A 27,745-nucleotide genomic window follows, 5' to 3' on the forward strand; every position below is an offset into this window, starting at 1 on the left:
AGCTCTATGTATATGACAGTGCTATTTACACAACTGACCCTTATTTCACAAATAAGAAGACAGTCTATACTGCTGATTATCAAGTCTAAAACAGAATTTTCTGTTACAGCAGTGTTTCTCAAAACATGATCCTGGGACCTGCAGAAAAGTTCTTAGTGTGCTTGTTTAATATGCCCATTTCTGATTCAAAACAAGTACTGCGGGAGAGGGATACTAATCAGAGAGGAAGTGACATTTATTACAATATCCCCAAGTCATTTATTATGCATATTGGTGTTCCAGAAGGACTGTCTGCAGTAAAGCATCACTGTTTACCCAATGGGACATTTTCATTAAATGGTCCACTGAATACGTTTTGGCCTGATGCCAAATGACCTAGTATTGGAAAATCAATATTTGGCCACAACAAAAGGCAGAAGCCAAATATTGCCATTATTGGAGAAACTATTTGGATATAAGTTTAAATCTGAAATTTTACTTTGAAAATTATAATATTATTAAAAATTTTTAATTAAAAATTTTTAATAGTCATTGAAAATTTTTTTGACTTTAGAGTGCAGGAACAGTAATGTCTCAGCATTGCTAGCTGCTATTTTTTTCCTCAGGTCAGTACACTGGATATTTTCCAGGCCAAATAGACATTCAGTTGGGGTAGGAGATTCATTTATTTTTCTTTATTTTTTCATACTCTTCATATTCTTTATTACATTTGGATCAAATATAATTTATAATATGATGTTGTTGTACATGATTTTGAAGTTCTTCCTTCATGAAATTTTGATGAAGCCAAGTTGACCTGAAAATGATTTATTCCTGCAAGGTATGACTAATTTCCAAACAAGAATTTTCATGAAAGATTTATGTCCTAAATGGAATTAAATAGGTAAATATTAAATACAATTCATAAAGGTTATTTTGTTTAATTTCATAAATACTAGTATACCAAATAATTCAGCAAAGATATCTATTGTGATATTATTCTGCCTTATATTCATATTTAAATATTTGTTAACATCCATTAGCTCCAAAGGAATACAACATTTTCCCTAACGTTATCCAGCTAACATATTCTTTAAATAAATATTTTCCTGAAATAAATAATTTAAAACAACTTAGGTAAACTGGTTTGTATTGAGGGCTTATTAGTCCTTCACTAAGATCCCCTAGGATGAACTCCATCTGGGACTTGCTTACTGTGAGTTTTTATATTAGGGGAAGGTGTTATGAAGGTTGGTTCTGGAGGCTGCCACGTTTTTAAAAATCATCCTTACAGTTTTCAAATTACAAAAATAACACATGCCTGTTATAACAAGAGGAACAATGGAACAACACAGGACATTCATCTACTCTTCCTTGCCCAAATAACACATGTTAATCTACTGTGTAACTTCTGTAATTTTTTAATATTCATATACTTATTTGCCTACATATATGCATACATATGTAGAGATTTTTGTCACTCTATGTTATTCAAAGATAGAATCGTATTTTATCACTTCTGTACATTTTGCTTTTCTTACCCAACAATCCTTGTGGAAATCCTCTCCACACATACTCCAAGTCAGTTGGCATAGTTCTTATTCATTATTTTTAATGGCTGCTTGAAATTTCCCACAAAATCACCACATTTAACATAATGACTGTGACACAGACTGTAAATTGATGCTCAATATCTCTTCTCTTTAGTAATAGGATCCTAATTTTATTCTGGACAATAGTGTGCCCAGAAAAGAGAATCCATTTCCCAGCCTTCTGTGCAGTCAAGTACAGTCAAACGATTAAGTTTTAGCCAAGGGTATGTAAGTATAAGTGTGACAAGGGACTTCTGGGAAAGCTGCTTAAAGGAACTTAACTTGGTGATGAGCACTTTTGTTTTTTTTCCATTGCCTTTCTAACCACTCCCTGGAATTTGGATGTGACAAAGGGAACCCTAGCAGTGTATTTTAGACCAAGAAGTAAACTTGAGGATGGAGGCCATGTGCTAAGACAGCAAAGTAGATAACAGAAGCAGCCTGGGCCATCAATGACTATGAAACTACCTTTCCAAATCTAGACTTTCTACCTCTGGCCTTGTTTTACATGAGAAGAAAAATAAACTTCTATTTTAGTTTTAAAAAATTATTTTCTTTTTATTTTTTGAGACTATTGTTTTTAGAGCAGTACTAGGTTTACAACAAAATTGAAAAGAAGATATAGAGACTCCCCATGTAGCCCCTGCCTCCACACATGCATAGCCTCCCCCATTATCAGCATTACTCAGGACTTTGCTGGTGGTACAGTGGTTAAGAATCTGCCTTCCAATGCAGGGGACATGGGTTCCAGCCCTGGTCCGGGAAGATCCCATATGCTGTGGAGCTACTGAGCCCACATGCCACAACTATTGAAGCCCGTGCTCTGCAACAAGAGAACCCTGCGCATAGCCCCTGCTCTCTGCAACTAAAGAAAGCCCGTGTGCAGCAACGAAGACCCAATACAGCCATAAATAAATAATTCATTAAAAAAAAATCACTCACCGGAATGGTACATTTTTTTCAACCAAGAAGGAACCTACATTGATAAATTGTTTCTTTTATATGCAGCCAAACCCAATCTTAATTGACAGAGTATGTTAAAACTACTTGCCAGAATTAGAGAATTTTATATTGGCAGATGTTTTTGATAAAAGTTTGATGTTGGTTAGTGTTTGCCAATACAATTACCCTTTCTTTGAACAGGTTCAAAATCCTAGTTTATAAGTTTTGTGAAAGGTAAAAAACTTTTTCAAAGTAAAATAAACTAAATCCATTTTACATACTATAGAAGTTATCTTGACATTTGTTTCTTTTGAACGTATAAACAATTTGATTTGAACTGAGAATGTCAGTGGGATATATCTCCTGTTTGGAAAAGTTAGTTAAATATGAAGAACCCCAGCTGCTTGGGCAAGAAACATCAAGGAAATGTTAGTGTCACCCAGTTGTCAATCAAAGAAAGCGAGCAGAATTTCTGTCTGTTGGCCCAGCTAGTACCAGTGGGCTCTTCCTTAAATGACAAAGGAGAAACTGTCTCTTGGAAAAAAATTTCAAGGGATTGCTCTTTGTCAAGGATATTTCTAAGCAAGACAGTGATCAGGAAGTAGTTCACCATTGGTTATCAGATGACTGTTGTCAGATGGCTGTAAAATTAGACTAGCAAATTTGCTTGCTAAATAGTTTATTTGAATGAAATTATACAGAGAACAAATACTGCCATGTGAGGTAAGTTGAAAGGAATTTATTATTACACAATAGATCTGCATAGTGCTCTCCATTGGGATTTTACTACAAAATGTTCAGTGGCATTAATTGAAGTAGTAAAAACATACAATGGTAGAGAAAAAAGAAAAGTTAAGAAGTGGTAGCAATGTGCAAAATGTTTTACTTTGATACATACATAACAAACTGCCCTTTGAAATTTAATTAAATCATAACTGAAACTGGTAGAGAAGTTCACACTGTATGGGGTCATTCATTTTTAACCTACCAAAGCATTTTTAGAAGATTAATGAATCCTTATAAAATTACTCTAAGTAAGCAAATATTATTACTGTTACTTAAAGGAGTTTAAAGATTGAGAATTATGTCAGATTATGGCATTAAACGAGTTCCTAAAAACACTATTTATTTATATTGAACAAAATGTTGAAGACAACCCTTTCACTCATGGTTTCGTATATATTTTTAAGCAGCAGGAGGACTTCAGGGCAGAAACTGAACTTCTGGTGGCAAGGCTTTCAATAATTCAGTAGAATATTATTTCAAAGTCTTATATTTATAATTGAATTACACCAATACAAGGTATTAGTTACATGATATTATACCAAATAAAAGTCGCTCTTAGAATCTGTGCAAATGTTTTCAATGTGAGATCACTTTCTTTTAATATTAGTTGATAAGTCATACATCAAAATACTGGGATGAGAAGATCAAACGTCATTTTAAAATTATTATTTTAGCAAACATATAGAAAATACCCACATGCTGAGTCATAGGAATAATGAATATTATTTTCTTTTTATTGGCTCTCTCTTTACCCTCTCTATTGTGACTTTTCATAATTTTGAACAAATCACTTTGTTCTTCAAAGTATAACCTCACATAGTATGTATGTACACAGAAGAAGACAGATGACTTAAATTGATCCCAGACTAAAGAGAAAGACTTTTTCCCCATGGTTAGGAGAAGAGGTTTTCTTTTTCTTACAATAAACATTTAAAAAGAAGCACATTGTGTTCTTTGCTACTGGCAGGTATTTTGAGGTTATAGGGGTAGCCAGTCAGTTTGTGGACAGAACCAAAACACGGTAAAAGACAGAGTCAAGAGGCTTCCCTGGTGGCGCAGTGGTTGAGAGTCCGCCTGCCGATGCAGGGGACATGGGTTCGTGCCCCGGTTCGAGAAGATCCCATATGCCGCGGAGCGGCTGGGACCCTGAGCCATGGCCGCTGAGCCTGCGCGTCCGGAGCCCGTGCTCCGCAACGGGAGAGGCCACAACGGTGAGGGGCCCGCGTATCGCCAAGAACTGGAGTCTTTATGCTGCTTCATTTGGAGTCTGCCCCCTTCTAGACATTTAGTTATGTGATAGAATACATTTCCTTCTTGTTTAAAATAATTTAAATTGTTTTTTGTTTACTTTTTTTTTGGTTGCTTGTAGCCCAAAGCATCCTAACTGATGGAATATTTGTTAAATCTATGCAAGAAAATGTACTTTTAAAGGGAAAATGATAATATTACCTGTATAATATTTTACCTTAAAGAAGTTTAAGATGTTCTGCATATGTTCTTGTTTTGTCCTGGACACCATTGTGAAGAGGCTGGGATGCAAAGTTAAGTGTTGCTATTAGCTGCTTTCAACTATCTCCCAAAGGCATTTTTTCCATTCTAGTTAAATATTAAGGAAAGCATTTAGTGTTTTAAGCCAAATGATTTCTTTTGGCCAAATGAATATTTGTGGACTTGTAAAGAGTTTATGAACTTAATTCAGAGCTTTAGTTTTGCCCTATTTATACGTTGTTTCTTCTGGCTTTGCTTATGTCCAATTTTTGTGTCCCAGGCCTTGTTCATGAATTGTGATGGCACCACATATTCTTTTGGAGAGGAGGAGATAGGACGGCTCTTGCCCTTTCCTCCCATTTCTATAGAGTAGGGAGTTTCTGCTCCCCTCCTTATGAGTGAATATTATTGGAAGGTAGGCTTCCTGTTTCTCTCTATACCTGGTTACTTATGACTCCCTAACAATGGAGTGACTAATCTGTTGTTTGGGGAGATCCTGTCACCATGCCATAATGGTATCTCCTTCTCAAGGGGAAAAAAAGATCTTTGTGTTCCTTTCCTAGAAAATAATCTACAAAGAAGAGATAAGAACATACACCCCTTATAGGCTTTCATTGAAAATTTGATCGAAAATGGTGCTTCCTTGACCCCTTTGTTTCTAATGGGTACTAAAGCAGAACAATTCCTCGGTTGTATGTCACGAACGTGTGGTTACTTTCCAGAGGGACAGTAAATAGAAAGGTCAGATGACTTTCTACCCTCTTCCTTCATACCAAGGCTAGAACCAATGCTAAGTTGGTCCTATAGAGGTTGCCTGCCAACCCTGAGCTCAACTCAGACTGTCAAGATGTCCAAAGGAACCTTGCCTTCCATAGAGGTCTGGAAGAAGGCAACAACTGAATAGGAATAAACTGACATTAAAAAAAAAAAATCCTTTGGTTCATCTGAATACTGAATAGGAATAAAGTGACATTTAAAAAAATCCTTTGGCTCATCTTTGGTGTCTTGACTCTTCTATTTTATTGCCTTGAAAGGGATTTAGGTAAATCTTAGCCAAGTGAAGGAAAACAGCTCTAGTACTGGCTGGGTCTAAGGCATGGACTGGTCACAGTCTGACATTCACTGGGCTGTGTTTTCTGAATGGGTTGAGTTACTATGCCACAAAAGCAGAACTAGTCAGACTGTTTATTTTTTCATTTTTTCTCTCAGGCATGGCAGGCTATCCTTTGCTTCCTGTCCTCATGCGGTAATCACCGTGGACAGGCCCCACAGCTTGCTTTGGAAGGCCTTTACCATCCTCTCTCTTTTTGCCTCTGACTAAATTTGAAATATTTCCAGCACATATAGAAGTATGCTAAAAACTTTAGCTCCAGTGACAGAGAGAATGAAGAACATATTATTGGGAATACAGGATAAATTTATTTTATCTGGTATATGAATATCCACAGTGAAATTAATAACCACAACATCAAAACTGCCTTTTGGAGGGCGGCTAAAGTACAATTTAATGGTTGTGAGCAATCTTCTTTGGGTGATCAAATATATTCAGTATTCTGTTATTTAATTTCTTCTGCATGTTTGCAGGCTTACTTTGCTCTAGGATCGTGAAGAGGAAGTTTAGTTTATTGATTTGAGATATATCCTCTTTTATAATGTATATATTTAGCTATAAACTTTCCTCTCAGTACTGACGCAGCTGTGTCCCACAAATTTTAACATTTTATATTTTCATATTCATTCAGTTTACTGTGTGTTTTAAAATTTCTCTTAAGACTTCCTGTTTGATCCATGGGCTATTGGAAGCACGTTGTATAGTTTCCAAGTATTTGGAAAATTTTCTCTTACTTTTATATTTTGATTTCTAGTTTGAATCCATTGTGGTTGCTGAACATACTCTGAAAGATTTCAGTTACTTTAAATTTGTCAAGGTTGGTTTATGACTCAGGATATGATCTCTATGTTCCATGGGGACTGGACAAGAATGTGTATTTTGTTGCTGTTAGGTGGAATGTTTTATAAATATTGATTAGGTCCTGTTGATTGATGGCATTGCTAAATTCCTTTATATCCTTGCTGATTTTCTCTCTAGTTGTTCTATCAATTGTTAAGAGAGGAGAGTTGACATCTCTAACTATGACTGTGGGTGTGTCTATTTGTCCTTTGAGCTCTATGAGTTTTTTCTCAACATAAGTTCAGCTTTGTTGCTAGGACATACACATTTAGAATTGCTGTGTGCTTTTGGTGATTGACCATTTCATCGTTATATATTTCCCACTGTCTCTGGTGATTATCTTAGCTCTGAATTCTCTTTTATCTGATATTAATACAGCCAGTCCTTCTTCTTTTGATTGATGTTTGCATGATAGATTTTTCCATCATTTTATGTCAATGTGCCTATATCGTTATATTTGAAATCAGTTTATTTTAGACAGCCTATGGTTAGGTTGTTTTTATCCATTCTTCCAATAGTTGTATTTTGATAGGTGTATTTAAAACATTTATATTAATCTAGTTATTGATATGTTTAGGCTTAAGACTGCCATTTCATTTTTTTCCCCTATAATTCTCTGTTTTTATTTCTGTTTTCTTTTTATTGCATTCTTGTGGGTTATTTGAACATTCTTTAGAGTTTCATATTGATTTATCTATGGTGTTTTTGAGTGTCTCCCTTTGTAAAGCATTTTTAGTGGTTCCTCTAGGTATTACATCAGATAAAAACAACATCACAGTTTACTGTTAAGTCATTTAACCAGTTCAAGTGACTTGTAGAAACCTGACCTTCCTATATGTCCCTTAACCAGGCCTTATTTGCTTTAAGTGTTTCTTCTACGTATATTTAGAGCCACACTAGGTAATGCTATAATTTTTGCTTTAACTCTCAAAAATAATGTAGAAAATTCAAGAGGAGAAGGAAAGTCTATTGTAATTACTCATATTTTTGTTTACTGTGTTCTTTCTTCCTTATGATGTTCCAAGATTTATTCTTTTATTGTGTCTTTTCTTTTTAGAGAACTTCTTTCAGTCATTCTTTTAGGGTAGGTCTGCTGGTAACAAATTGTTTTAGTTTCCCTTCATCCAAGAATGTTTTGATTTCTTTTTTATTCCTGAAGGATATTTTGGCTGGATATAGGTTTCTGGGTTGGTAATTCTTTCTTTTACCAGTTTGAAAATATTATGCAACTTCCTCTGGTCTCTGTGGGTTCTGTTGAGAAATCCACTCTAATCTAATTGTTTTTCTCTTATATCAATATAAGGTGTTTTGGGGCTTCCCTGGTGGCGCAGTGGTTGAGAGTCCGCCTGCCGATGCAGGGGACACGGGTTCGTGCCCCCGTCTGGGAAGATCCCACATGCCGCGGAGCGGCTGGGCCCATGAGCCATGGCTGCTGAGCCTGCGCGTCCGGAGCCTGTGCTCCGCAACGGGAGAAGCCACAACAGTGAGAGGCCCGTGTACCGCAAAAAAAATAAAAAATATATATATAAAGTTTTTTTTTTTTTTTTTGCTTTCAAGATTTTTTCTTTGGTTTTCAGAAGTTTGACTGTAATATGTCTTGGTGTGAAGTTCTTTGGATGTATCCTGTTTGGCATTCACTCAAGCTTCTTGAAACTGTAGGTTATGACTTTTGCCCTATTTGGGAAGTTTTTATTCATTATTTCTTCGAATACCTTTTAACCCCTGCTCTCTTTCTTTTGTCTTTGTGAGACGTCAATGACAGGATTGTTAGATATGTATTTTTTATAGTTCCAAAGACCTCTGAGTCTCTGTTCATTTTTTGTTCCAGTCTCCTTTTTTTAAGTTGTTTTTAAAATATACATAACATAAAAACTTATATTTAAAATCCTTATTTGAGTGAACAGTTCAGTGCCGTTAAGTATGTTCACATTGCTGTGCAACAATTACCACTGTTCATCTGCGGAACTGTTCCATGATCCCAAATTGAAACCCTGCATCCATTAAACAGTAACTCCCTATCCCTCCCTCTTTCCAAGTCCTGGTAATTGCTATTCTACTGTTTCTTCTCTACAGATTTCACTATTCTAGGTGCCTGATATAAATGGAATCATACAATATTTGTTCTTTTGTGTCTGGCTTATTTCATTTAGCATACTGTTTTCAGGGTTCATCCTCGTTGAAAAGGTTCAGCATGTCTCTGACTTTCAATTCTTTTTAAGGCTGAATTATATACCCTTGTATGTAAATACCACATTTTATTTATTAATTCATCTGTTGAAGAACATTTGAGTTGCTTCCACCTTTTGGCTATTATGAATAATGCTGCTATGACACTGGTGTACAAATATCTGTCTGAGTCCTTGCTTTCAATACTTTTGGCTATATTCCTAGAAGTGAAATTGGTAATTCTATGATAATTTTTTGAGGAACTGCCATACTCCTTCTCACAGTGGCTGTACCATTTTATATTCTGTTAATTTATGTACAGACTGGGTGATTTTTATCATTCTATCTCCAGTCCTCTGATTTTTTTCCATTGTCCTTTCTTTTCTGCTGTTAAGCCCATCCATTGAGTTTTTTTATTTTTGGTTATTGTATTTTTTTACGTTCTAAATTTATGTTTCATTCTTATTTATATCTTGGCTGAGACTTTGAACTTCTTTTCTGACACTCTTTCATTTGTTTCAAGTGTGTTCGTAATTGTTTGTTGAAGCATTATATGGTGACTGCTTTAAAATCCTTGCTGGATAATTCTAACATCTCTGTAATTCCAGTGCTGGCCTCTATTTGTCTTTTTTCATTCAGTTTGAGATCTTCCTGGTTCTTGATGCGATGATAAGTGATTTTTTAAAATTAAGACATAGACTTTTGGGTATTTTGTTACAGAACTCTGGATCTTCTTTTTTTATTTTTTAAACTTTAAAAAAGTTGAGGTATAGTTGCTGTACAATATTATATAGGTTACAGGTATATAGTGAGTCACAGTTTTTAAAGGCTATATTCCATATACAGTATTATAAAATATTAGCTATATTCCCCATGTTGTACAATATATCTTTGTAGCTTATTTAATAACTAATAGTTTGTACCTCTAATTCCCACACCCCTATTGCTCCTTTCCCCTTTCCTCTCCACACTGGTAACCACTTGCCCTCCAAGTCCATCCATTTTGCTGCAAACGGCAAAACTTCACTCTTTTTTATGGCCAAGTAGTACTCCATTATACATACATACCACTCTTCCTTATCCATTCATCTGTTATTGGACACTTAGGCTGATTCCATATCTTGGCAGTTGTAAATAATGCTGCTATGAACATTGGGTTGCATGTATCTTTTTGAATTAGTGTTTTTGTTTTTTTCGGGTATATACCCAGGAGTGGAATTGCTGCGTCATATGGTAGCTCTATTTTTAGTTTTTTGAGAAGTCTTCATACTGTTTTCCACAGTGGCTGCACCAATTTACATTCCCACCAACAGTGTATGCAGGTTCCCTTTTCTCCACATTCTCGCCAACATTTGTTATTTGTGCAGAACACTGGATCTTGAGACATATGTTTTAGCTGGTTTCCTCTGACACAGCTCTGGCAATGGAAGGAGGAGGGAGTCCTTCTTATCACTGCCCTAGAAGGGTACAAATAGAAGTTTCACGTTCAGCCTCCATTGATTTCCTTGGGGGTAGGACTAGTTCCTTGTTATTGCTAGAGGATGGGAGTTCCAGCTCCCACTACCCGTAAACTTATATCTCCTGGATGGAAGGGGTAGTAATGCTTCATTACTGCTCTTCTTGTTTCCTTCACTGGCATTAGGAGTGGGTGGCCTCATTACAAGCTGTGGTGAAATCCTTAGTCTCCACTAGGCCTTCTTTGACATCACTCCGTTGGGGGATGGAGTGGGTGCCTATTACTGCCTGGTGGGGGTGAAAGTTCAAGCTCCCCACATGGTCTCTACTGGCAGTGTGCAGAGAACAGACTTTTGTTGGAGTTTTTAAATCTGTGCCTGTTGATATTTTCAGGTGACTGGACTTCAGCTCCAAGTCTGGGATATATGCGGCAAATAGAAACTGGGAAATCACAACTGTGTTGCTCCTTGGGTCCCCATGTCCCTAACCAGTCTTTCTCCTTCTCTTCACCTTGCAGAGTCTTCTTATGTTTCTTTTATATATAATACCCTGGGATTTTGTTGTACTCATAGGGAGGAATAGGAAAAAATATTTCTACTTCATCTTCCCAAAAGAAGTCTGGATTTTGAATACATTTTTAATGTGGAGCCTACAGAAGTTTCCAATGGAGCAGGGGTAGGGTGTGAAGGAAACAGAGGAGTCAAAGATGGCCCCAAGGGCTTTGTTCTTATCAACTAGAAGAATAACACTGTCATCAAATGACAGGGGGAAGACTGTGGGAAGAACATTTTTTTCGAGGGGAGGTGGTATTTGGAGCTCAATTTTTGAAAGGTTAAGTTGGAGGTGCTTGTGGGACATTTAAGTGGAGATGTTGAATAGACAGATGGATATGCTGGTGTGGAGTTCAGTGGAGAGGTCTGAGGAAATATAAATTTGGGAATCATTAGCATTGCATGATGACCCGTGAGATAGGGAGTAAAGATAAGGGAATGAAGATGTACAAGGACTGAACACTGCTGCTGTTCTTAAATTAATTAAATTAAATTAAATTTTAATTTTAAGTTTAAAATTAGGGAAGGGTAAAGAAGTCAGCAATGGTGACTGAGAAGAAAGGATCAGTCAGTGAGATGGGAAGGAAACTAGGAATCCAAGTGAAGGAATGTCATTGCTTCTAGACCCTTTCTAGTTAGGGTGATCATATTGATTTCCTGTTTAAAATTCTACTTCATTCGCACTCTCTCTCTTTCTCTGTCTCTGTATTTGTATTTTTTGGCTCTGGGCTATTTCATGCAGAGGGCCCACATACACTTTGTTCAGATTACAAGAACCCATGTAGTGTGTTTAGCATACATGACTGGAAAATCTTAGTGGGATATTTAAAAGGACAAAAATTCAAAGAAATTTTAAACAAACTGCAATATGGCTCACCACTAATTAACAGAATGACGTTAGACAAATCACGTCTCAGTTTCCTAACATGGGAGTTTGTATAGCTCTTCATAGTTTCCAAGATTGGAAATGGGGATTAATTTTAAAAATTAGAAGTAAAAGGATTTTTTACGAATGGGACGGTACATAAATGTGAGCTATAATGCAGTTATGATCAACTGCCTAGTTGAGACCGACTAAACATAAAGTGCAAAACATTTTAAAAAGTCCATTTTTTCCTTTCTTAAAGCTTTCTGAAAGCCGCTAACGCACAACGCGCATGTGCAGAGGATTCCGTTGCCGAAGAAGGTGACTGAAGTGAGAAAGGAGGCGGGGCCTCCCCGGGCCTTTCCTAAGAGCTCCGCCTCTCGAACGCCAGACTGCGTCTGACGTCACGTGAAGCGTGTACTTCCGCTTCCGGTTACTCACGTTTCTCTCTTTTCCTGTCCGGCTGGAAAGATGGCGTCCCGCAAGGAAGGCACCGGCTCTGCTGCCACCTCTTCCAGCTCCACCACCGGCGCTGCAGGGAAAGGCAAAGGCAAAGGGGGGTCCGGAGATTCAGCCGTGAAGCAAGTGCAGATAGATGGCTTGGTGAGTGGGGTTCCGTCTCCCCAGGCCCACGTGGGGAGCTCAGTTCCCAGCCCGGTTCCGCCAGACGTGCTTCCCGGCAGCCTCCCCTCTGGGCTTGCTGAGGCTGGGACAAGGTTTTTCCCTAAAACCTTTCTTTATCTTCACTTTCTGCTCGGGAGACGCGGCCGCCTTCTCTGCCATCTGATGGGGGAGGTGAGGGCTGAAAAAGGGGACCTAGGCTAGGGTGTGTGTGTGACAGATTCTTGGGGTCTTGTTTTGAGATGCCTGGGAGAGGGTATTTGGAGAATGACTCTTCTGGGAGACAAGTAGGTGACGGAGGTGTCGAGAGGGACCTAGGACTCTAGGGCTTTTGGAAGGGGAGAGTAAACTTTATTGTTTCCCTGCTGGCATTTGACATCTGTAACTTCACAAGTGGAGATTTACTTTGTAGCCACTTTTGAGCCTGTGGTTCAGCGCTTACCTGAAACCGCCTAATTGGAATAAATATCTTTTGTGTTGGCTTTTGCTTTCCCTATTTGTGAACGTTGGAGTGCCTCAGGATTTGGGTTTAGGCTTCCTTCCACCTGGTCTCTGCTTCACAAAGTAGATGAAAGCACAACTCTGGAGTCAGACTGCTTGGGTTGAAATCCAGCTCTAAAATTAGCTGAATGACATTGGGCATGTTACTTAATCTCTTTCTGCTTGGTAAATTAAATGGTAAAACGTGTTACCATTTAATTTTAGCTGCTACTGTTATTATTTGTAGAAGTTACAGTGGTAGACTTTCCTTAAGGCCCCTATTCAAAGCTTTAACCTAGATTTATATTCTTTGCCTGACTTGGTTCTTGAATGCCACTCTTATATATCCAGCTGCCTGCTTGCTATCACTGTTTGGATATCTCATAGGTACTTCAAATTTAACGTGTCCAAAATAAAATTATTGACTCTCCCTCTCCTTCTTCTCTCCCACTCATTAACCTTACCTCAGTCTCTCCCATCTTAATAAGTGGAACTATCTCTCCATTTGAAAAAGTCAAAACCTAGGGATTAATGTATGCATGTTCTTTTTTTTACCCTCAGCATACAGTCCGTCAGCAAATTCTGTTTGTTTCACCTTCAAAATATATGAAATTCATCTGCTTCTCATCTCTCTGCCACCAACCACATCCACTTACAATAAAATACAGACTTCTTATACAGACTTGAGGGTCCTGCTACTCTTGTCTCTTTCTTCAAACTCACCTCATACTTTCTTCTAGGCTTCAGTCACAGTGAGTTTTCAGAGTTTTGTTTTCTTGGCCTGAAATACTCTCTCAAATATTTTTCCTTCTCCGTGGCTTCTTTTGAGCCTTTTGGTATTGGCTTAAATGTCAGCATCTCAAGAAAGGCCTTGCCTAACAACCCGGTAAAAAATAGTCCCATCCCCATCACTCTGCATACATCACCTTTATTTCCTTTGTAGTATTTTCTACTGCCTGTAATTGTCTCGTTTGCTTTCTTGTTTGGCCCCCCCACTAGAATGTAAGCTACTGAGGGCAGGCAGGGATTATGGTTTTTCACCTATTCTATTTCCAAAACTGAAAAGGTTAATTGATATAGATAGGATAAACTGATGAATTTTGTACTGCTCCTGTTTCATGTCCCGATATCTTCTTTTATAAAGATTATTTTAATGGTATCTTGACTTGTTTTCTTAGCCTGCATACTTTTATTAAAACATTCACTTAATGTGAACGTTCAGACCTTGTTAACTTTCCTCTTGAAATGGTTTTTTTTTTTTCCCTCCTGGCCGCGTTGCACAGCATGTGGCATCTTAGTTCCCCTGACCAGGGATTGAACCTGTGCCCCCTGCAGTGGGAGCTCAGAGTCTTAACCACTGGACTGCCAGGGAAGTCCCTTGAAATGTTTTTAGTGACTTTGCAATGAATTCAAGGCCCACCAAGATGTTGTCCTTGCTTTTGTGTTCACATTTATTTGCTACTATTTCCAAGCTTCAACGTAGGAACGGTTCATTCCAGCCACACAGGACTAATTTGGTTAGCCTCATGTTTAATCACATTTGTTTCCAGTGTCTTGGTAATGGCCAAGGCCAATTTTTCTTCTTATTTTCTTGGGCCTTTCCTTTCTAAGCTTTAGTCCTGTTTCATCAATTTTTTCTGTATCTTTAATGTTACCTTTCTCTTAACATGTGACCATTGTCAGACTTTCCCATATTAAAATGTTCAGCCCTGTCTCTTTTTACTTAGTACTTTGTGTTCATTCTTAGTCCCCACTTTTTTCCTTGAGGTCAGTGGTTAAAGAATTTGTCTATATTTGTGGTCTTCCATTCTTTTTTTAACTCACTGCTACTAGAATCTGCCATCACCAAGTCCCTGACTTAGTTTTTAAAAAGGTCATTGATAACATTATCAAAAAACTGTAAAAAAAAAAAAAAATCAAGATATATTATACATGCAAAATAGTGTCTGTAGTACATAATTTAAATAATCACAAAGTAAACATCCACTTACCTGGCATTTAACTTGAGAAATAGAACATTGAGTACCTTTGAAGCCCCTTCCCGTTTCATCTTTTTCTCCCATCCCTTCTTCAAAACCTATAATCACTCCTGTGAGCTTTGTTTCAGTGATTTCTTAGTTTTCTCTATAGCTTCACCACACAGAGTATTCCCAATTTGTTTAGTTTGTTCTATTTATATTAATAAAAAATGAAATATTAATTAAATCATAGTATATGTTCGCCTGTGTCTTGAATCATATATATGCATATCTCATACCATGATTTTGAGATTATTCTGTTCTAGAGTGAGGAGCTATAATTCATTCATTTTCATTACTATATTACATTTCATTGTATGACTAGAACATAATTTTCCTCATCTAAATGTTAATGGACAGTTAGATGGCTTGTTTTTGTTGTGTGAAATGATATCTCTCAACAATCTTAATTGTGCATTTCAGCAGGCTTGTCAGTGTGTCTTTTGTTGTACATTGTGCAGAGTCAGTGCTCAGTATATCCTTGTAGAACGGATGAGTGAGTCTTCATTGTAGTCAAGTGCTCTCATTGTTCCTAGAGAAGATCAAGCTAATTCTTCCTATTGGACTTTTCATGTAAAACCCACCTTGTTCCCCCCAAACCAGGCTGAATCTTACCTTACTTATGTACATTATACTTTTGATACTCAAAGTATGGTCCAAAGACCAGCAAGACAAGCAGAATTGGCCTCGCCTGGTAGCTTGTTAGAAATGCAGAAATACAGTATTTCAGAATTTTTCCTGATCTACTGTTTCAGGTAATTTATAGCATATTAATGTTTGAGTAGTACTGCCCTGGGCCACATCGATCTCTTCCTTTCTCTGAACTTTTTGTGGTGACGGCTTGTGTTGCTCATCTTGGCGTGTAATCATTTGCTGTTAATGAAAGGTTTACTGTATATTAAGGAACGTCAGGCGGAGTACTAGTAGGTATCCATAAGTAAGGTAGTTTACCTGCCTTAGGTAGGCAAACCTAAGTCCATCTGGCTTTTTCATCTCTGGTTGCTCCCAAGGTTTGGATAACCCTGCAGACATCCTGGACATTGTTTCTTTCCCTTAAGGCGAGAAAGCTTGTTGAAATCCATTTCCTTTTTTAAAAAAACTTCATGACAGTGCTTGCTTCCTGTGTTTATGGCATGTACACCATTGGTGACGAGCTATATTAGTGGTGTTCCTTGTAGCTTTGTGGGGATGATGGAAGGAGCTTAGCATACGTGGTACTTCACGTGGAGATGATTTAATAAATAGCGTTTCTGGACCTTAGTTTGTTCTGCTTTAATGTGAGGATAAGGCATGGCCTTCCTACTGTAATAAAATCTTAACATATAAAATTTCCTACTGATGTTTAATCATTGTCAATAACAGTTTTAGTAGCTGGGATTGATTTTAATAGTTGGTATTAGTTACAGTGGGATTCCAAACTGGATGCCTGACCAAGTAAATGGAATATGTTGAGAAATTTAAACTATAGTTGTTGCAGTCCAGATGAAATGGCATGTATCACTTCCCAAATGCCTGCTTCGACATTAAAAGGTGTGGGCACAGTAAGTCTTTTACATCAGACTACTGGTTTTTTATCTTTTGCTTTCTTGTCACCTTTGGCTTCAACTAGCTCCTGTATAACTAGAAGTTCTGATCTTATTATCCAGGATTTCATAAGTTTATCCAGATATTTTAAGCCTTGGCAACCTTTTTCTGGGCCTTTAGTATCGATATTGGGGAGAAAAGCCTCTATAAATCATTAGGCTTTGAAGAGGATGTTTGCCAGTTCTTATTTTTGTGGTCAGATACTCTTTTACTTTACCAAGTCTCCTTTAGATAGTTTTTTAGATAAAAATTCCTGATTTCAGCACTACATGAAAACTTGGTTGCATTTGCTTTTCTCTGGGAAATTAGTTCATAATTTTGTTTTTGTAAAATATTTAAATTACGGTACTTGGATATTATTTCATTTGGCAGGATATGGGAAAATACACTTAAAGAGAAAATAGCTTTATCTTTTCCCCCTGCAAACTACTGTTTGTAGAAGATTGTTCTATAAAATGGTTATCTCCTGTAAAGATTAGACTTGATAGCAAAGTATAGTGCAATTTACATATCCATCTATTTGATGACAAACTGTACTTGTTTCATCAAAACCGAAGGGCTGAAGTGCGTACTGGTATATACCAGAGCCGTATTCTGGAGTTTTATTGATGTTGGTACCAAGCCCAAGCATACAAGGAAAAAAAAATGGATTTAGCAAAATAGTGGTAACTCAGTATTAACTTACTCAAAATATAAAACTTTTTTGCTCTTTGAGTCTGAATATCAACTGTATTTTGGCATAAAATTTTAAGGATTTATTTTCCTCCCAAATAGTACCAAAAGCCACAGGTATTCATTGTATCTTGATGATTAATACGAAACATTGTTTTTTCTCAATACCTTTACCTTCTATCCCTGTCCCCAACTAGTTTCATTTGATATGAGTAGCAAATGTTTGTTTATCTATGGGATAGCAGTAATGTGCTAAAATTGGATGTTTTAGAAAACAAAAAATGGTATACATTCATAGTAAGAAAAATTTGGAGAAATATAAAAAACACAAAGGAAATCAGTTTATATGCTCATAACTTGAGGGTGGGTACACTATTAAGAGTTCGGAATTTTCTTCTCTAGCGTTTCTTCAATGCTTTAATAAAGATCTATAGTTGAAGTTAATGGGTTAAAGGTGGTTGTGCACATTTTTAAGCATATTAAGCACGTTGCCAAACTGCTCTCCAGAATAGTTGTATAGTTCAGTGTGCTTTCCCACTTACAGAGTACAGAGTGCTGTTTCTTGACACCATTGCCACCTGAAAGTTATGGTTTCTAAAAATCTTAGTCTTTATTTTAAAAATTAAGTATGCATGTTAGTGTGCTTGTTGCAGTGATTCATCAGTTCAGTAAACATTTCTTGTCTGATAGTGATAACACTCACAGATCTGCCCAAGTCACCCAGCCTTCTGGTATTATCTTTGATTGTTCCTTAGGGCTTCCCTTGGATTCTCTCAAAGTCACTTACTTAGTAGCTGTGGTCCTAGAATGCAGAAACTCCTTGGAAAAATCCTCATTACACAAAATAACATCAAACTTTACAGCCTGACTTTTAAGATCCTCTTTACCTTTTGTTTATAGCCTCCAAATGAGAGCTTGTAGATACACTGTTTTCAAGTTTGGTTTAAGGGTAGCCTTTAAAACAAAACCAACCTCTTTTTCTTTTGGGTAGAATAAAACCCATTTTAGATTTTGTTCAGAAATGCATAACCTTCAGTTTTGTTCTGAAGGACCTCTTGAGGATAAAGAAGGTGAATAATCACCTCCCCCTGGGATTATTGTGGTATACTTTTTATGCTGGAAAGTTGAAGTGCTTTTAATTTATTAAACCTGTTTAATTAAACACAGCCATTTCTCTGGGTACACATGGTACACAAATCAAAACGCAAAAAAGAGTAGGTAGTGAAAAGAAACTGTCACTTTCATTCCTATCTTCACCCACCCTTTTCTCAGGGGCAGAGTCACAGTTACTCTTTTTGAATGTCCTTCTGGACCTATTTTGGCAAGTATTGCCTCCTGTTAAGGAAGCAGAAACAAACTGTAATCGAAGCACCTAAAAATCACCTTAAGGCCTTCTAATTAAGCAGTGGTTCACGCTCCTGAATATAATAAGCTTAAACTGTGTTGGAAAGCAGACAGCTCGTAACAGCTTTGAAATTTTGTTTGTTTTGTGTGAGAGGGGAAATGAATTTTGTTCCAGCTAAGCCTCTTACTTTAGGAAAATTATCTTCTAGCTATATGTGGGAAAATTTGCTTCTTGGTTATGTATATTGAGTTGGTAAAGTAAAAATTTAATATTATAAGTTAAATATCCTTCTCAGTTAACACTTAATTGCAATTATACATTTGTATGTTTGATTGCATCATTGTACTTTCTGATGACTAATTTTTATGATGAGAGCAGAGCTATTCTGTTGAATTTCTTGAGGCTGCGTTGTTCTTCTTCCCCTTTCCCCAACAGTTAATAGTTGATTTAACTTTAAAACTGTGGACCATCAATGAGCATTAGATCCAAGAGAATAATTATGAAATACAGTCTTTCAACTGCAATATTATAGAAGCGATATTGGTTAAGTGTATTGGAACATTGTAACTGATCCCATATGTGTCAGGAGCAAAATATCTTTTTTTCTTCTTCTTCTTATTGAAGTTACTTGAATTTCTTTCACATCAAAACTTAACAGCAGTGATTTAAATCCTATTTATTATTTGACTCAGCCAGTTATGAAATGGAACCCCATCCCACTTGAGCCATAAAATGTGTTAAATTTAAGACTAATGCTGCTTTCTGTTTTTTGAATTTACATTTTGGCAGTAACTACCTTCTTTGTTCAGTGTTAGAAAAAATGATCCAGGCTTAACCAAATAAGAAAACTGCCAAGTTCACAGATCAGTCAGTGAGAGAAGCCAGAATTAAATGAAAGTCTAGATATTGACTTTACAGAATATGCTAAGGGGAGATTCTGTGGCATTACAGTTTCTTTGAGACTAAAATTCTTCTACAGTAATAGCTGTTCTTTGACGGTGATTGATGTGAGAAATTCAGGCTGTGGACCTTACTTCCCAGAATCTACAAAACTGGAATAAAGCCAGCTAGGAATCATGCATCCTGTCTGACCTCTTCTGTCTGGCTAGCAACTGGTGCAGTTTGGGCTTTACCTTTTTATTTCAGACTTTTAAGACACTCTTGTAGTGGATCTAGTCTTTATTTTTAGCAAGGATAATGATGTTTTTAAGGAAACTTACATCCATCTATCCATACACAATATTTTGAATAAATCAATTAATCAGTTTACTCACACTCTTGACTTTTTAATGCAGATTAAAAAAATCTTGTCCTGAAACCCTGTGGCATTGGTTGTTATAAGAGATAGGTACAGATGCCTGATAAGTCTGAACAAAAATGGAAGTTTGGCGTTAAGTGGCTGATTTTTAATAAGTCATATTTATATCTTATAAGACTGAAAAAAATCTCTGAGGAATAGACTGTGAACATTCTGAGGAGACAAGGGTAAGTGCCATGAGGGTATCTGGAATATTCAGTCACTCACTGAATATTTGTGGGATAGATAGATGGATGGATGAATGAAAGAGATTAGGTAAAATATTTATTGTAAACTAGTGGTTGTAATAGTCGCTAACGTTTATTGAGGCTTTACTAGGCACAGTGTGATAGGTACTTTGGGTGGGTTATTTTTTAATCCTTGTAACTATGCTGTGAGAATAGGTACTGACTGATTTATCTCCATAGGAGATAGGTGGTAAGGTAACCTGCTTAAGGCCACGGATCAAGCTTAATTTTGAATTCTAGTGCCCAGACTAAACTATGCTATATGGTTTTCCTGTTTGTACAGACCAGAGGTTCACATTTGTCTGTACTTGTAAGAATTAATTTTAAGCTTTTACTAAAGTTTTCTCTCTCACTTGAACATTATTTTTTTTCCACAAAAGTAAAGATTAATTCTAGGGTTACTGTGTACTAGACAACAAATGGAAGACAGCAAATCAAGGTTTGCATGTTGGGGCTTTAGCTGGGCTCGCTCACTTGATAAATGATTTACTGTCTTACTTCTGTCTTACAGAGCATGTGATTCAAAGTGGAGTTCTGCTGCTGAAATGAGTTTGTTTTTACCCTTCTTAAAAATAGAGTTCAGAATAGAATCAAAACTAAGAGAATAGTGGTCTGAGCCCAGCAAGTGCCTGTCCTCTCCTGTAGCAAGCGGGGGTTGGGGGGAAGCTATGGGTTTGATAGCTACACAGTTTAGACTTCACATCTATTGAGATAATGTTATATTTTGAGAGACTTCGTTATCAGTGACATAAATTAGGAAGTGTTTGATTATAAACTCTCAATGTTCCACTCCTGGAGTTGGGAGAGAACTGTACCTGCCTAACGTTACAGTTTCTATAAACCAGTGCTGATTAAGTGTGAACTGTTACTGGTCTGCCTGAGACAAGCACGGGATTCAGACTAAGTCTTTAGAAACTTTGACAGCAGTTTAATATTGCTTTGTAGCCAAGCTTGTGACCCCTGGGCTTGTATTCTCTATGTCTTTAAAAATATGTTTTCACTTTCTAGTAAGTAATCTTTATTCTTTGACTAAAATACTGGTCTGTGGTAGACGGGAGGAAAATGAGTTCTTTGCTGCTTGTAGTTTGAGAAGCACTGTTATAAATGATTTTTATGCCTATTTTAGATAATAGCATCTTCCTATAACCAGAGGAAGGCCACTTCCTATAACTAATAATATTTAGTAGAACCTACCTAAAATAATATTGTGATCACTAAATACCACTACTTTCACTTTATTATCAGGTTTAATGGTAGAACATTTTAATAATGTCAACATTTCTTATCTGTGAACTCTAACAAGATGAACAGATAGATTCAGTGTTTGTTTACCCTAGATGCACAGTACAGGTTGCAACCTCAGAGCAGTCCTTATGAGCTCAGCTTTATAAAAGAAGGTTAAAAATGATAGATGGTATAGTTCTAACAATTTGGAACTACTTAGGTCCCAAATCATTTAAACTGGGCTTTCAACAGATCCTTTTTATGTGTAGTGCAGAGACAGTGGGAAACCTGCTGCTTTTCCTGGTGAAGATTTATTGCCATAAGTTTGAATTGATATTTTGCTGATTTATAATTGGCTTAGGTTAGGCTTCTCTTAAACAGATCTGTCTGCTTGTTGAAAACCAGTCTATGTATCTGGAAGTTACCTCTTTGACCTTGATGGTGTGTACATATGCATATTTTCTGGTAATTTTTGTTATGTGTGCAGCGACATCTGTGAATTGAGTTGAAGAGTAACCATATCAACAAGAGATTAGAATTTAAAGTCAGCAGGTGCTCCGGCTTATAGTGTGTGGATTTTTTCTTTTTCTTTTCCTTTCAGAGCCACTTAACCATGCTTCATTCAGTCCATATTTTTTTTTAATGTACCCCAAAGAACATGCTAAAATCAAGATACATTATGTCCACACCATTCTGTCAACTCAGGAGCACTGTCAAAAAAGGAAATTAAATTTGTTTGCTCTTCTTTGTGCAACTCCATACAGTAAATTGCAGTGATTGCTGTATTTTAAAATCATTTCCCTTAATTTTTTTTATTTGATGTTTTTTGAGTTAAAAACAAATACATGCTTATTAGGACTAAGTAAATAATACAAAGATTCATAGAAGAAAAGGTATGTCCTTCCACACCATTCTTGTTCATACAAACATAAATGCATAACTGCACATATATAATACATTTTTTTACTACTTTTTAAAACTCTTTCTAACCCTTTGTGTGTCATGGGCCTCTGGGAATCTGGCAAATGCCATGGACGTTTTTTCCAAGAAAATGCCCTTAAAGTATGTAGACACAAAATATTGCATTTGATTTTAAGAGGTTCTTAGATCTCCTTCAAGTTCCTTTGTGACCTTCAGGTTTGAATGTTTGCTTTTAGGGTTTATAGACTTGGAGAAGTATACTTGTTAATGTAGAATTTTGGGTAGTGTGGATATTTTTTAGCCATGTCTTTTGTGTGTGTGTGTGTGTGTGTGTGTGTGTGTGTGTGTGTGTGTTTGTAAACATGTAAACATCCAATTTCTGGTGAATTATTTTTATATAAACAGATTTTTCTAGGTAACTGAAATTGTCTGTTAATTACTTAATCTCATTAAATTCTAAAATACTTTAAAAGAAAAATTCTGAATGTTATACTTTGACTTCTAAAATGATACAGATTTATTTTTGATTTATTTTGTTTTATTTTTGATTACTTAGGCTTATTGTAAACGAGTTATTTTAAACGAGTTTATATATACACATATAAAATATAAATAATGTCAGAATATAGCGGTGGTTCTTAATCTAGTTCCTTGGGCCTTATAGCATTTCAGGGGATCTTTGAACTCTGAAATTGGGGATAAAATTTGGAGTGGGCACATATAAATTGTTTCTTCATCATATAGACATTTTAAAAGTACATACAGTTTTTTAAAGTTAAGGTATTATTTATACACAATAAAACCCACTCATTTTAAACGTTCAGTTTGATGAACTTTAGTAGTTGTAAATAATTATATAATGGGAACCACAATTATACAATTATTTGTGACCTTCTGCCTTCAGTATCCTCCCCCTCACCTTGGCCCCAAGGCAACCACTTATCAGCTGTGGTTTTGCCTTTTCTAGAATTCCATATAAAGGAAATCATATAGTACATAGCATTTTGTTGACTTCTTTCACTCAGTATAATGCTTTTGAGATTCCCTGTTGTTGTATTGATACTTTGTTCCTTTTTTTTTTTTTTTTTTTTTTTTTTTTGGGTTTGGCGGGCCCTTCTTTTTTTTTTCTCTTTTCGGAGCGCAGGCTCCGGACGCGCAGGCTCAGCGGCCATGGCTCACGGGCCCAGCCGCTCCGCGGCATGTGGGATCCTCCCAGACCAGGGCACGAACCCATGTCCGCTGCATCGGCAGGCAGACTCTCAACCACTGCGCCACCAGGGAAGCCCACTCTGTTCCTTTTTAGTGCTGAGTAGTATTCCATAGAATGGATAGCCTATTGCAGTTGTTCATCCACCTGTGTTTGGTAGACTTTTGGGTTGCTTCCAGGTTTTGGCTATTATGAATAGTGCTACTGTGAACATTTGTGAACATATCTTTGTGTGAATATGTTTTTATTCTTCTTGGGTAAATTCTGAGGAGTAGGAATTTGGATCATGTAGTAAGTTTATATTTAACTATACGACACTGCAATTACTGTTTTCTATCTTTCCACCAACAATTTTCATGGAGCTCTAGCTTTTTGGAAAGGTCTTAGTTTCCACTTCCTTGAGTCAAACAAGTCAAGACCCCATCTGCTGACCCAGGACAGAGATTGGGCTGCAGCCCAGTTCCTTGCCCTTGGGGATTGTATCTAGGTCTGCTGTACCTTTGGATACTGCTGTGTTAACTCACAGGGTTAATGCTCTGGTCTGTGAGTTTTCTCTTCTAGCTTGGTTGACTGTCTGGTAAGCTTTTCAGAAATGCAGCTTATTCATCATTTCTGCATGCACACAGGAGTAGAGGGAGTTGAGGTACTTCGTATTCGTATGTTGCAAGGCCAGAAAGTTCCAGATTCAGTTCTTAAATTACTTTTTAACTTTGAACTTGATTAGAGTTGCTACCTTGATTAGAAGAATTTTGGGTGGTAACTTCGTAGTCGTATGTTTACCAGGTAAAGATTAACCTTGACAGTGGTATTAGAAATATCGCTGATTATAAAAGCCATGGCAAGCCTTTCCTGAAAGGATTTTATTAATATATTGTTTCATAATTCATCAACAAAAATGATATGAAATTGTTAGTTTTGAATTATGTAGTACTATCTTAGGATGTAACTGAGTCTGCTAGGAGATTGGGTTTATTATTTATATACCAGAGCTTTTGGTAAAAACGTGAAAGTGTACTACTCCCACCCTACTGTTCATCCCTCTTTAGGCCTTTTTGTTCCCTTAAAATACAACTTGTATATTTTATGAAAAACAAATATTAGTATTTTTTTGAGCTAGTGTTTAAAACCCATAGTTGGCAAATATTCACTTCACCCAGCTCTTCGTAGGGCTGGCTGCTTGTTCTTCAGCTCTCTGCTCAGGGGTCATCTCAGAGAAAGGCCTTTTCCAGATCAACCTAGCTAACAGCACATTTCTCTATTTTCTTCATAGTGCTTTTAACAATGTATACACACGTTAATTTTCTTAATTGTCATTCTAGAATAGTGGTTCTTAAACTGTGAGAATCCCCAACACTCTTTTAGAGGGTGTCTGAGATCTAAACTATTTTCATAATAATAACTATAAACATTATTTGTCACTTTTACTCTCATTCTTTCATGAGTGTTTAATGGAGGTTTTCAGATTTTACATGATGTGTTATGTAAAAGACTGAATGCAGAAGCAGATAGGAGAATCCAGTTGTCTTTTATTAAGCTAGACATTAATAGGATTTACAAAACTGTGAAACAGTGTCATTCTCCTATCCTGGTTAAAATTTATTTTTGAAAAGGTAAATGTTTTACAGAAATGTGAAACAATGTCATTTTTGTATCCTGATTAAGTTTTTTTGTTTTGGAAAGTAGTTATTTTTCATAAAAATGTAATTTAAGTTAGTTTGTGATGCATTTATTGTTTTAAGTGAATAAGGTATTTTGAACATTTTTGGTTTGAATTTTCATATGTAAATATCAATATAAAAGTTCTTTGAGGTCCACAGTAGTTTTTAAGAGTGTTAAAAGGGTCCTTTGATCAAAATATGTGAGAACTGATGTTCTAAAATATAAGCCCCATGAAAATAAAGGCCTTATGTATTTGATTTAGTTTCATATTCACAGGGCCTGGCATTGCTATAACTGGCCTGTAGAAGTCACTCAGCAAATATCTGGGTGAATGGATTAATGAGTGAATGAAAGAAACTGAAAATAACAGAATTCTGGTGATTCTATGCAGGGCTTCCAAGTTTTTCTGTAGTAACGGGTCTTTGTAGACATCATATTTGATAGAAAATTACTCCAGTTCACCAGAAAACATAATCTTTAATTTGGTAAGATTTAAATTGTTCCCTGGTATGGGACTGAAAGTTTCTGATGTGCTTTTGATTAGAGATTCTGCTAAGTGTTCCTTTCCAGGAAGGATGGAAGTTTTAACCCATCATGCTTATTAATTAACTCAAAGTTTAGGTTGATTGACTTCTGGTATAATTAATTTATTTGGATATTTTAGATTATTATTTATATTTTGTCCTATAGTATTGAGAATACTTTCTGTCTTGGAAGTTAAATTCTTTGTTGCTTTTAGACTTTTGGGCAAAGTTAGGTTTTCATTTTTTTTTTAAATGCCAAACACTTAAAGAAATGGTATTTTGTTCATTGGAGATTAGAAATAGTCTGCTTTGCTTTTTCAAATTGTCTGCACTGAATAGTAAACAATAGTAGGAAAAAATAGTTCCTCTAGGGTACTTTCAGCAGACAGGAAGTCTGTTTACTGTCTTGCAAGTTGGGATTCTTTGGCAAGATTTGCCCATCCTGAGAACATGCGAACTTCAGAAAGCTAGGAGATGGTTCTAGAGACTGCTGACCTATTCCAAGAACAGTACTTACTATGCAGGGCATATCAAGGAGGTTAATAAGCATTTAGACTCCAAATATGACCATGTTGGGGAGGTGTAGAAGAATTTGGTAATTTCACATTCTGCTGGCCAGTTTGTTTCTGTCCTGTAAGGCATAATTTGTAGAAGAATCTTCCTTTACCTGCTAATTTGTAGGATAAAGGAACCTGGTTGGTTCATAAGTAGTAGTAGTTCATAAGTAGTCATAAATATGGGGTCAAGCTATAAAGAGTAAGTTTTACTCTGCTATAGACACGTGAATACTTCTCAGATGAACTGCTCACATTACCTTTCCTCTCATTTTTTTATTGTAGGGATCCTTCCAAGTAGGGCTTGAGTTTCTCTTTATGATTTTATAAATAAAAGGTTCATTCTTGGGTCTGTATTTCTCAGTGTACTCACTTTTTAGCAACACAGGGAGTCTTAAAACAGGAAAGAAAACTTGTGGCTTAACCAGTTGAGTGCATTGCAATCACCTGAGAAGTTATAACAGAACAAAAGGACTTCCCTGGTGGCGCAGTGGTTGAGAAGCCGCCTGCCAGCGCAGGGGACACGGGTTCAAGCCCTGGTCTGGGAAGGTCCCACATGCCGTGGAGCAACTAAGCCCATGTACCACAACCACTGAGCCCGTATGCCACAACTACTGAGCCCGTGCGCCTAGAGCCCGTGCTCTGCGACAAGAGAAGCCACCACAGTGAGAAGCCCGCGCACCACAACAAAGAGTAGTCCCCGCTCACCGCAACTAGAGAAAGCCTGTGCACAGCAACGAAGACCCAACACAGCCAAAAAAATAAAAACAAAAAACCCCACCTCATTAAAAAAAACAACAAAAAACAGAACAAAAAAGGAAGGCTGGTCCATACTACCTCATTAAAAGTTAGAATGAAGTAGGATGTTAGAATCACCTGGAGAATCTAAAAACAAAAATAGAAACCAAAACCAAAAAAAAAAAAAGCCCACAAAACCCCAAACCCAAAAAACCGTATAGGAACCCCAACCCAGGTTAACTAACTCTGATTTTTAGGGATTGGGTTTCAGGCATCAGTATTTTAAAAATACTGATGGCTGTAATATGTAGCCAGGGTGAAGACCTCTCTTCATTTATTTAAAAAAGCTCCCCAGGTCATTTTGATAAGCTAAGAACATTTGTGATGCTTATAAACAAAGTATAATAGAGGAGTATGTTTTTGTTTTGGGGAGCTATTAAGTTTTTCATGTATCTTGCTTTTAAGAGTAAGAACAGGTAGCATGACATCAATAAACAGGATTAATTAAAAGTATATCAGCACTGCTTTATGGACAGAAGCATATGATTGGTTGGAGGGAGAGAAAAATGAAAGGCTAGTAAGCATGACTGAAACAGGACATGGGTGGTGGAACGTTCCCATCTTGTGGCTTGTGAGGATAGTGCTGCTAAAGATAAAGAGCTGAATCGCATTCTTACAATCAGTGGCAGTTTCCTGTTCATGATACTTCTTATCAGGGCACAAAAAATGTGACCACCAGTACCATTCCCTTAGTCTTTTTTTTTTTTTTTTTTTTTTTTTTTTTTGGGCTCCCCCCTTTTTTTTGGGGCCGTTCTGGGGCGCAGCAGCCGGCCGGCCCGGGCCCGCGGACCGGGCAGGGCCCCGGGCCCGCGCCGCCG

General features: G+C 36.8%; 1 protein-coding gene across 3 annotated transcripts in view; it reads left to right on the forward strand.

Annotated features, from left to right (window-relative positions):
• The first annotated feature begins 12,188 nt into the window (after positions 1–12,188).
• The window catches only part of EIF3H (eukaryotic translation initiation factor 3 subunit H), an 88,745-nt gene continuing 73,188 nt past the window's right edge, over positions 12,189–27,745 (forward strand). For all 3 annotated transcript variants that reach the window (XM_029222999.1, XM_029222997.1, XM_029222996.1), the window contains exon 1: positions 12,189–12,378. In XM_029222999.1, coding sequence (XP_029078832.1) covers positions 12,247–12,378 — 132 coding nt within the window. In that variant the 5' untranslated portion in view covers positions 12,189–12,246. The remainder of the gene's footprint in view (positions 12,379–27,745) is intronic.

Source organism: Monodon monoceros, unplaced genomic scaffold, assembly GCF_005190385.1.
Source record: "Monodon monoceros isolate NGI ecotype Baffin Bay Population unplaced genomic scaffold, NGI_Narwhal_1 Super_Scaffold_14, whole genome shotgun sequence".
NCBI lineage: Eukaryota > Metazoa > Chordata > Mammalia > Artiodactyla > Monodontidae > Monodon > Monodon monoceros.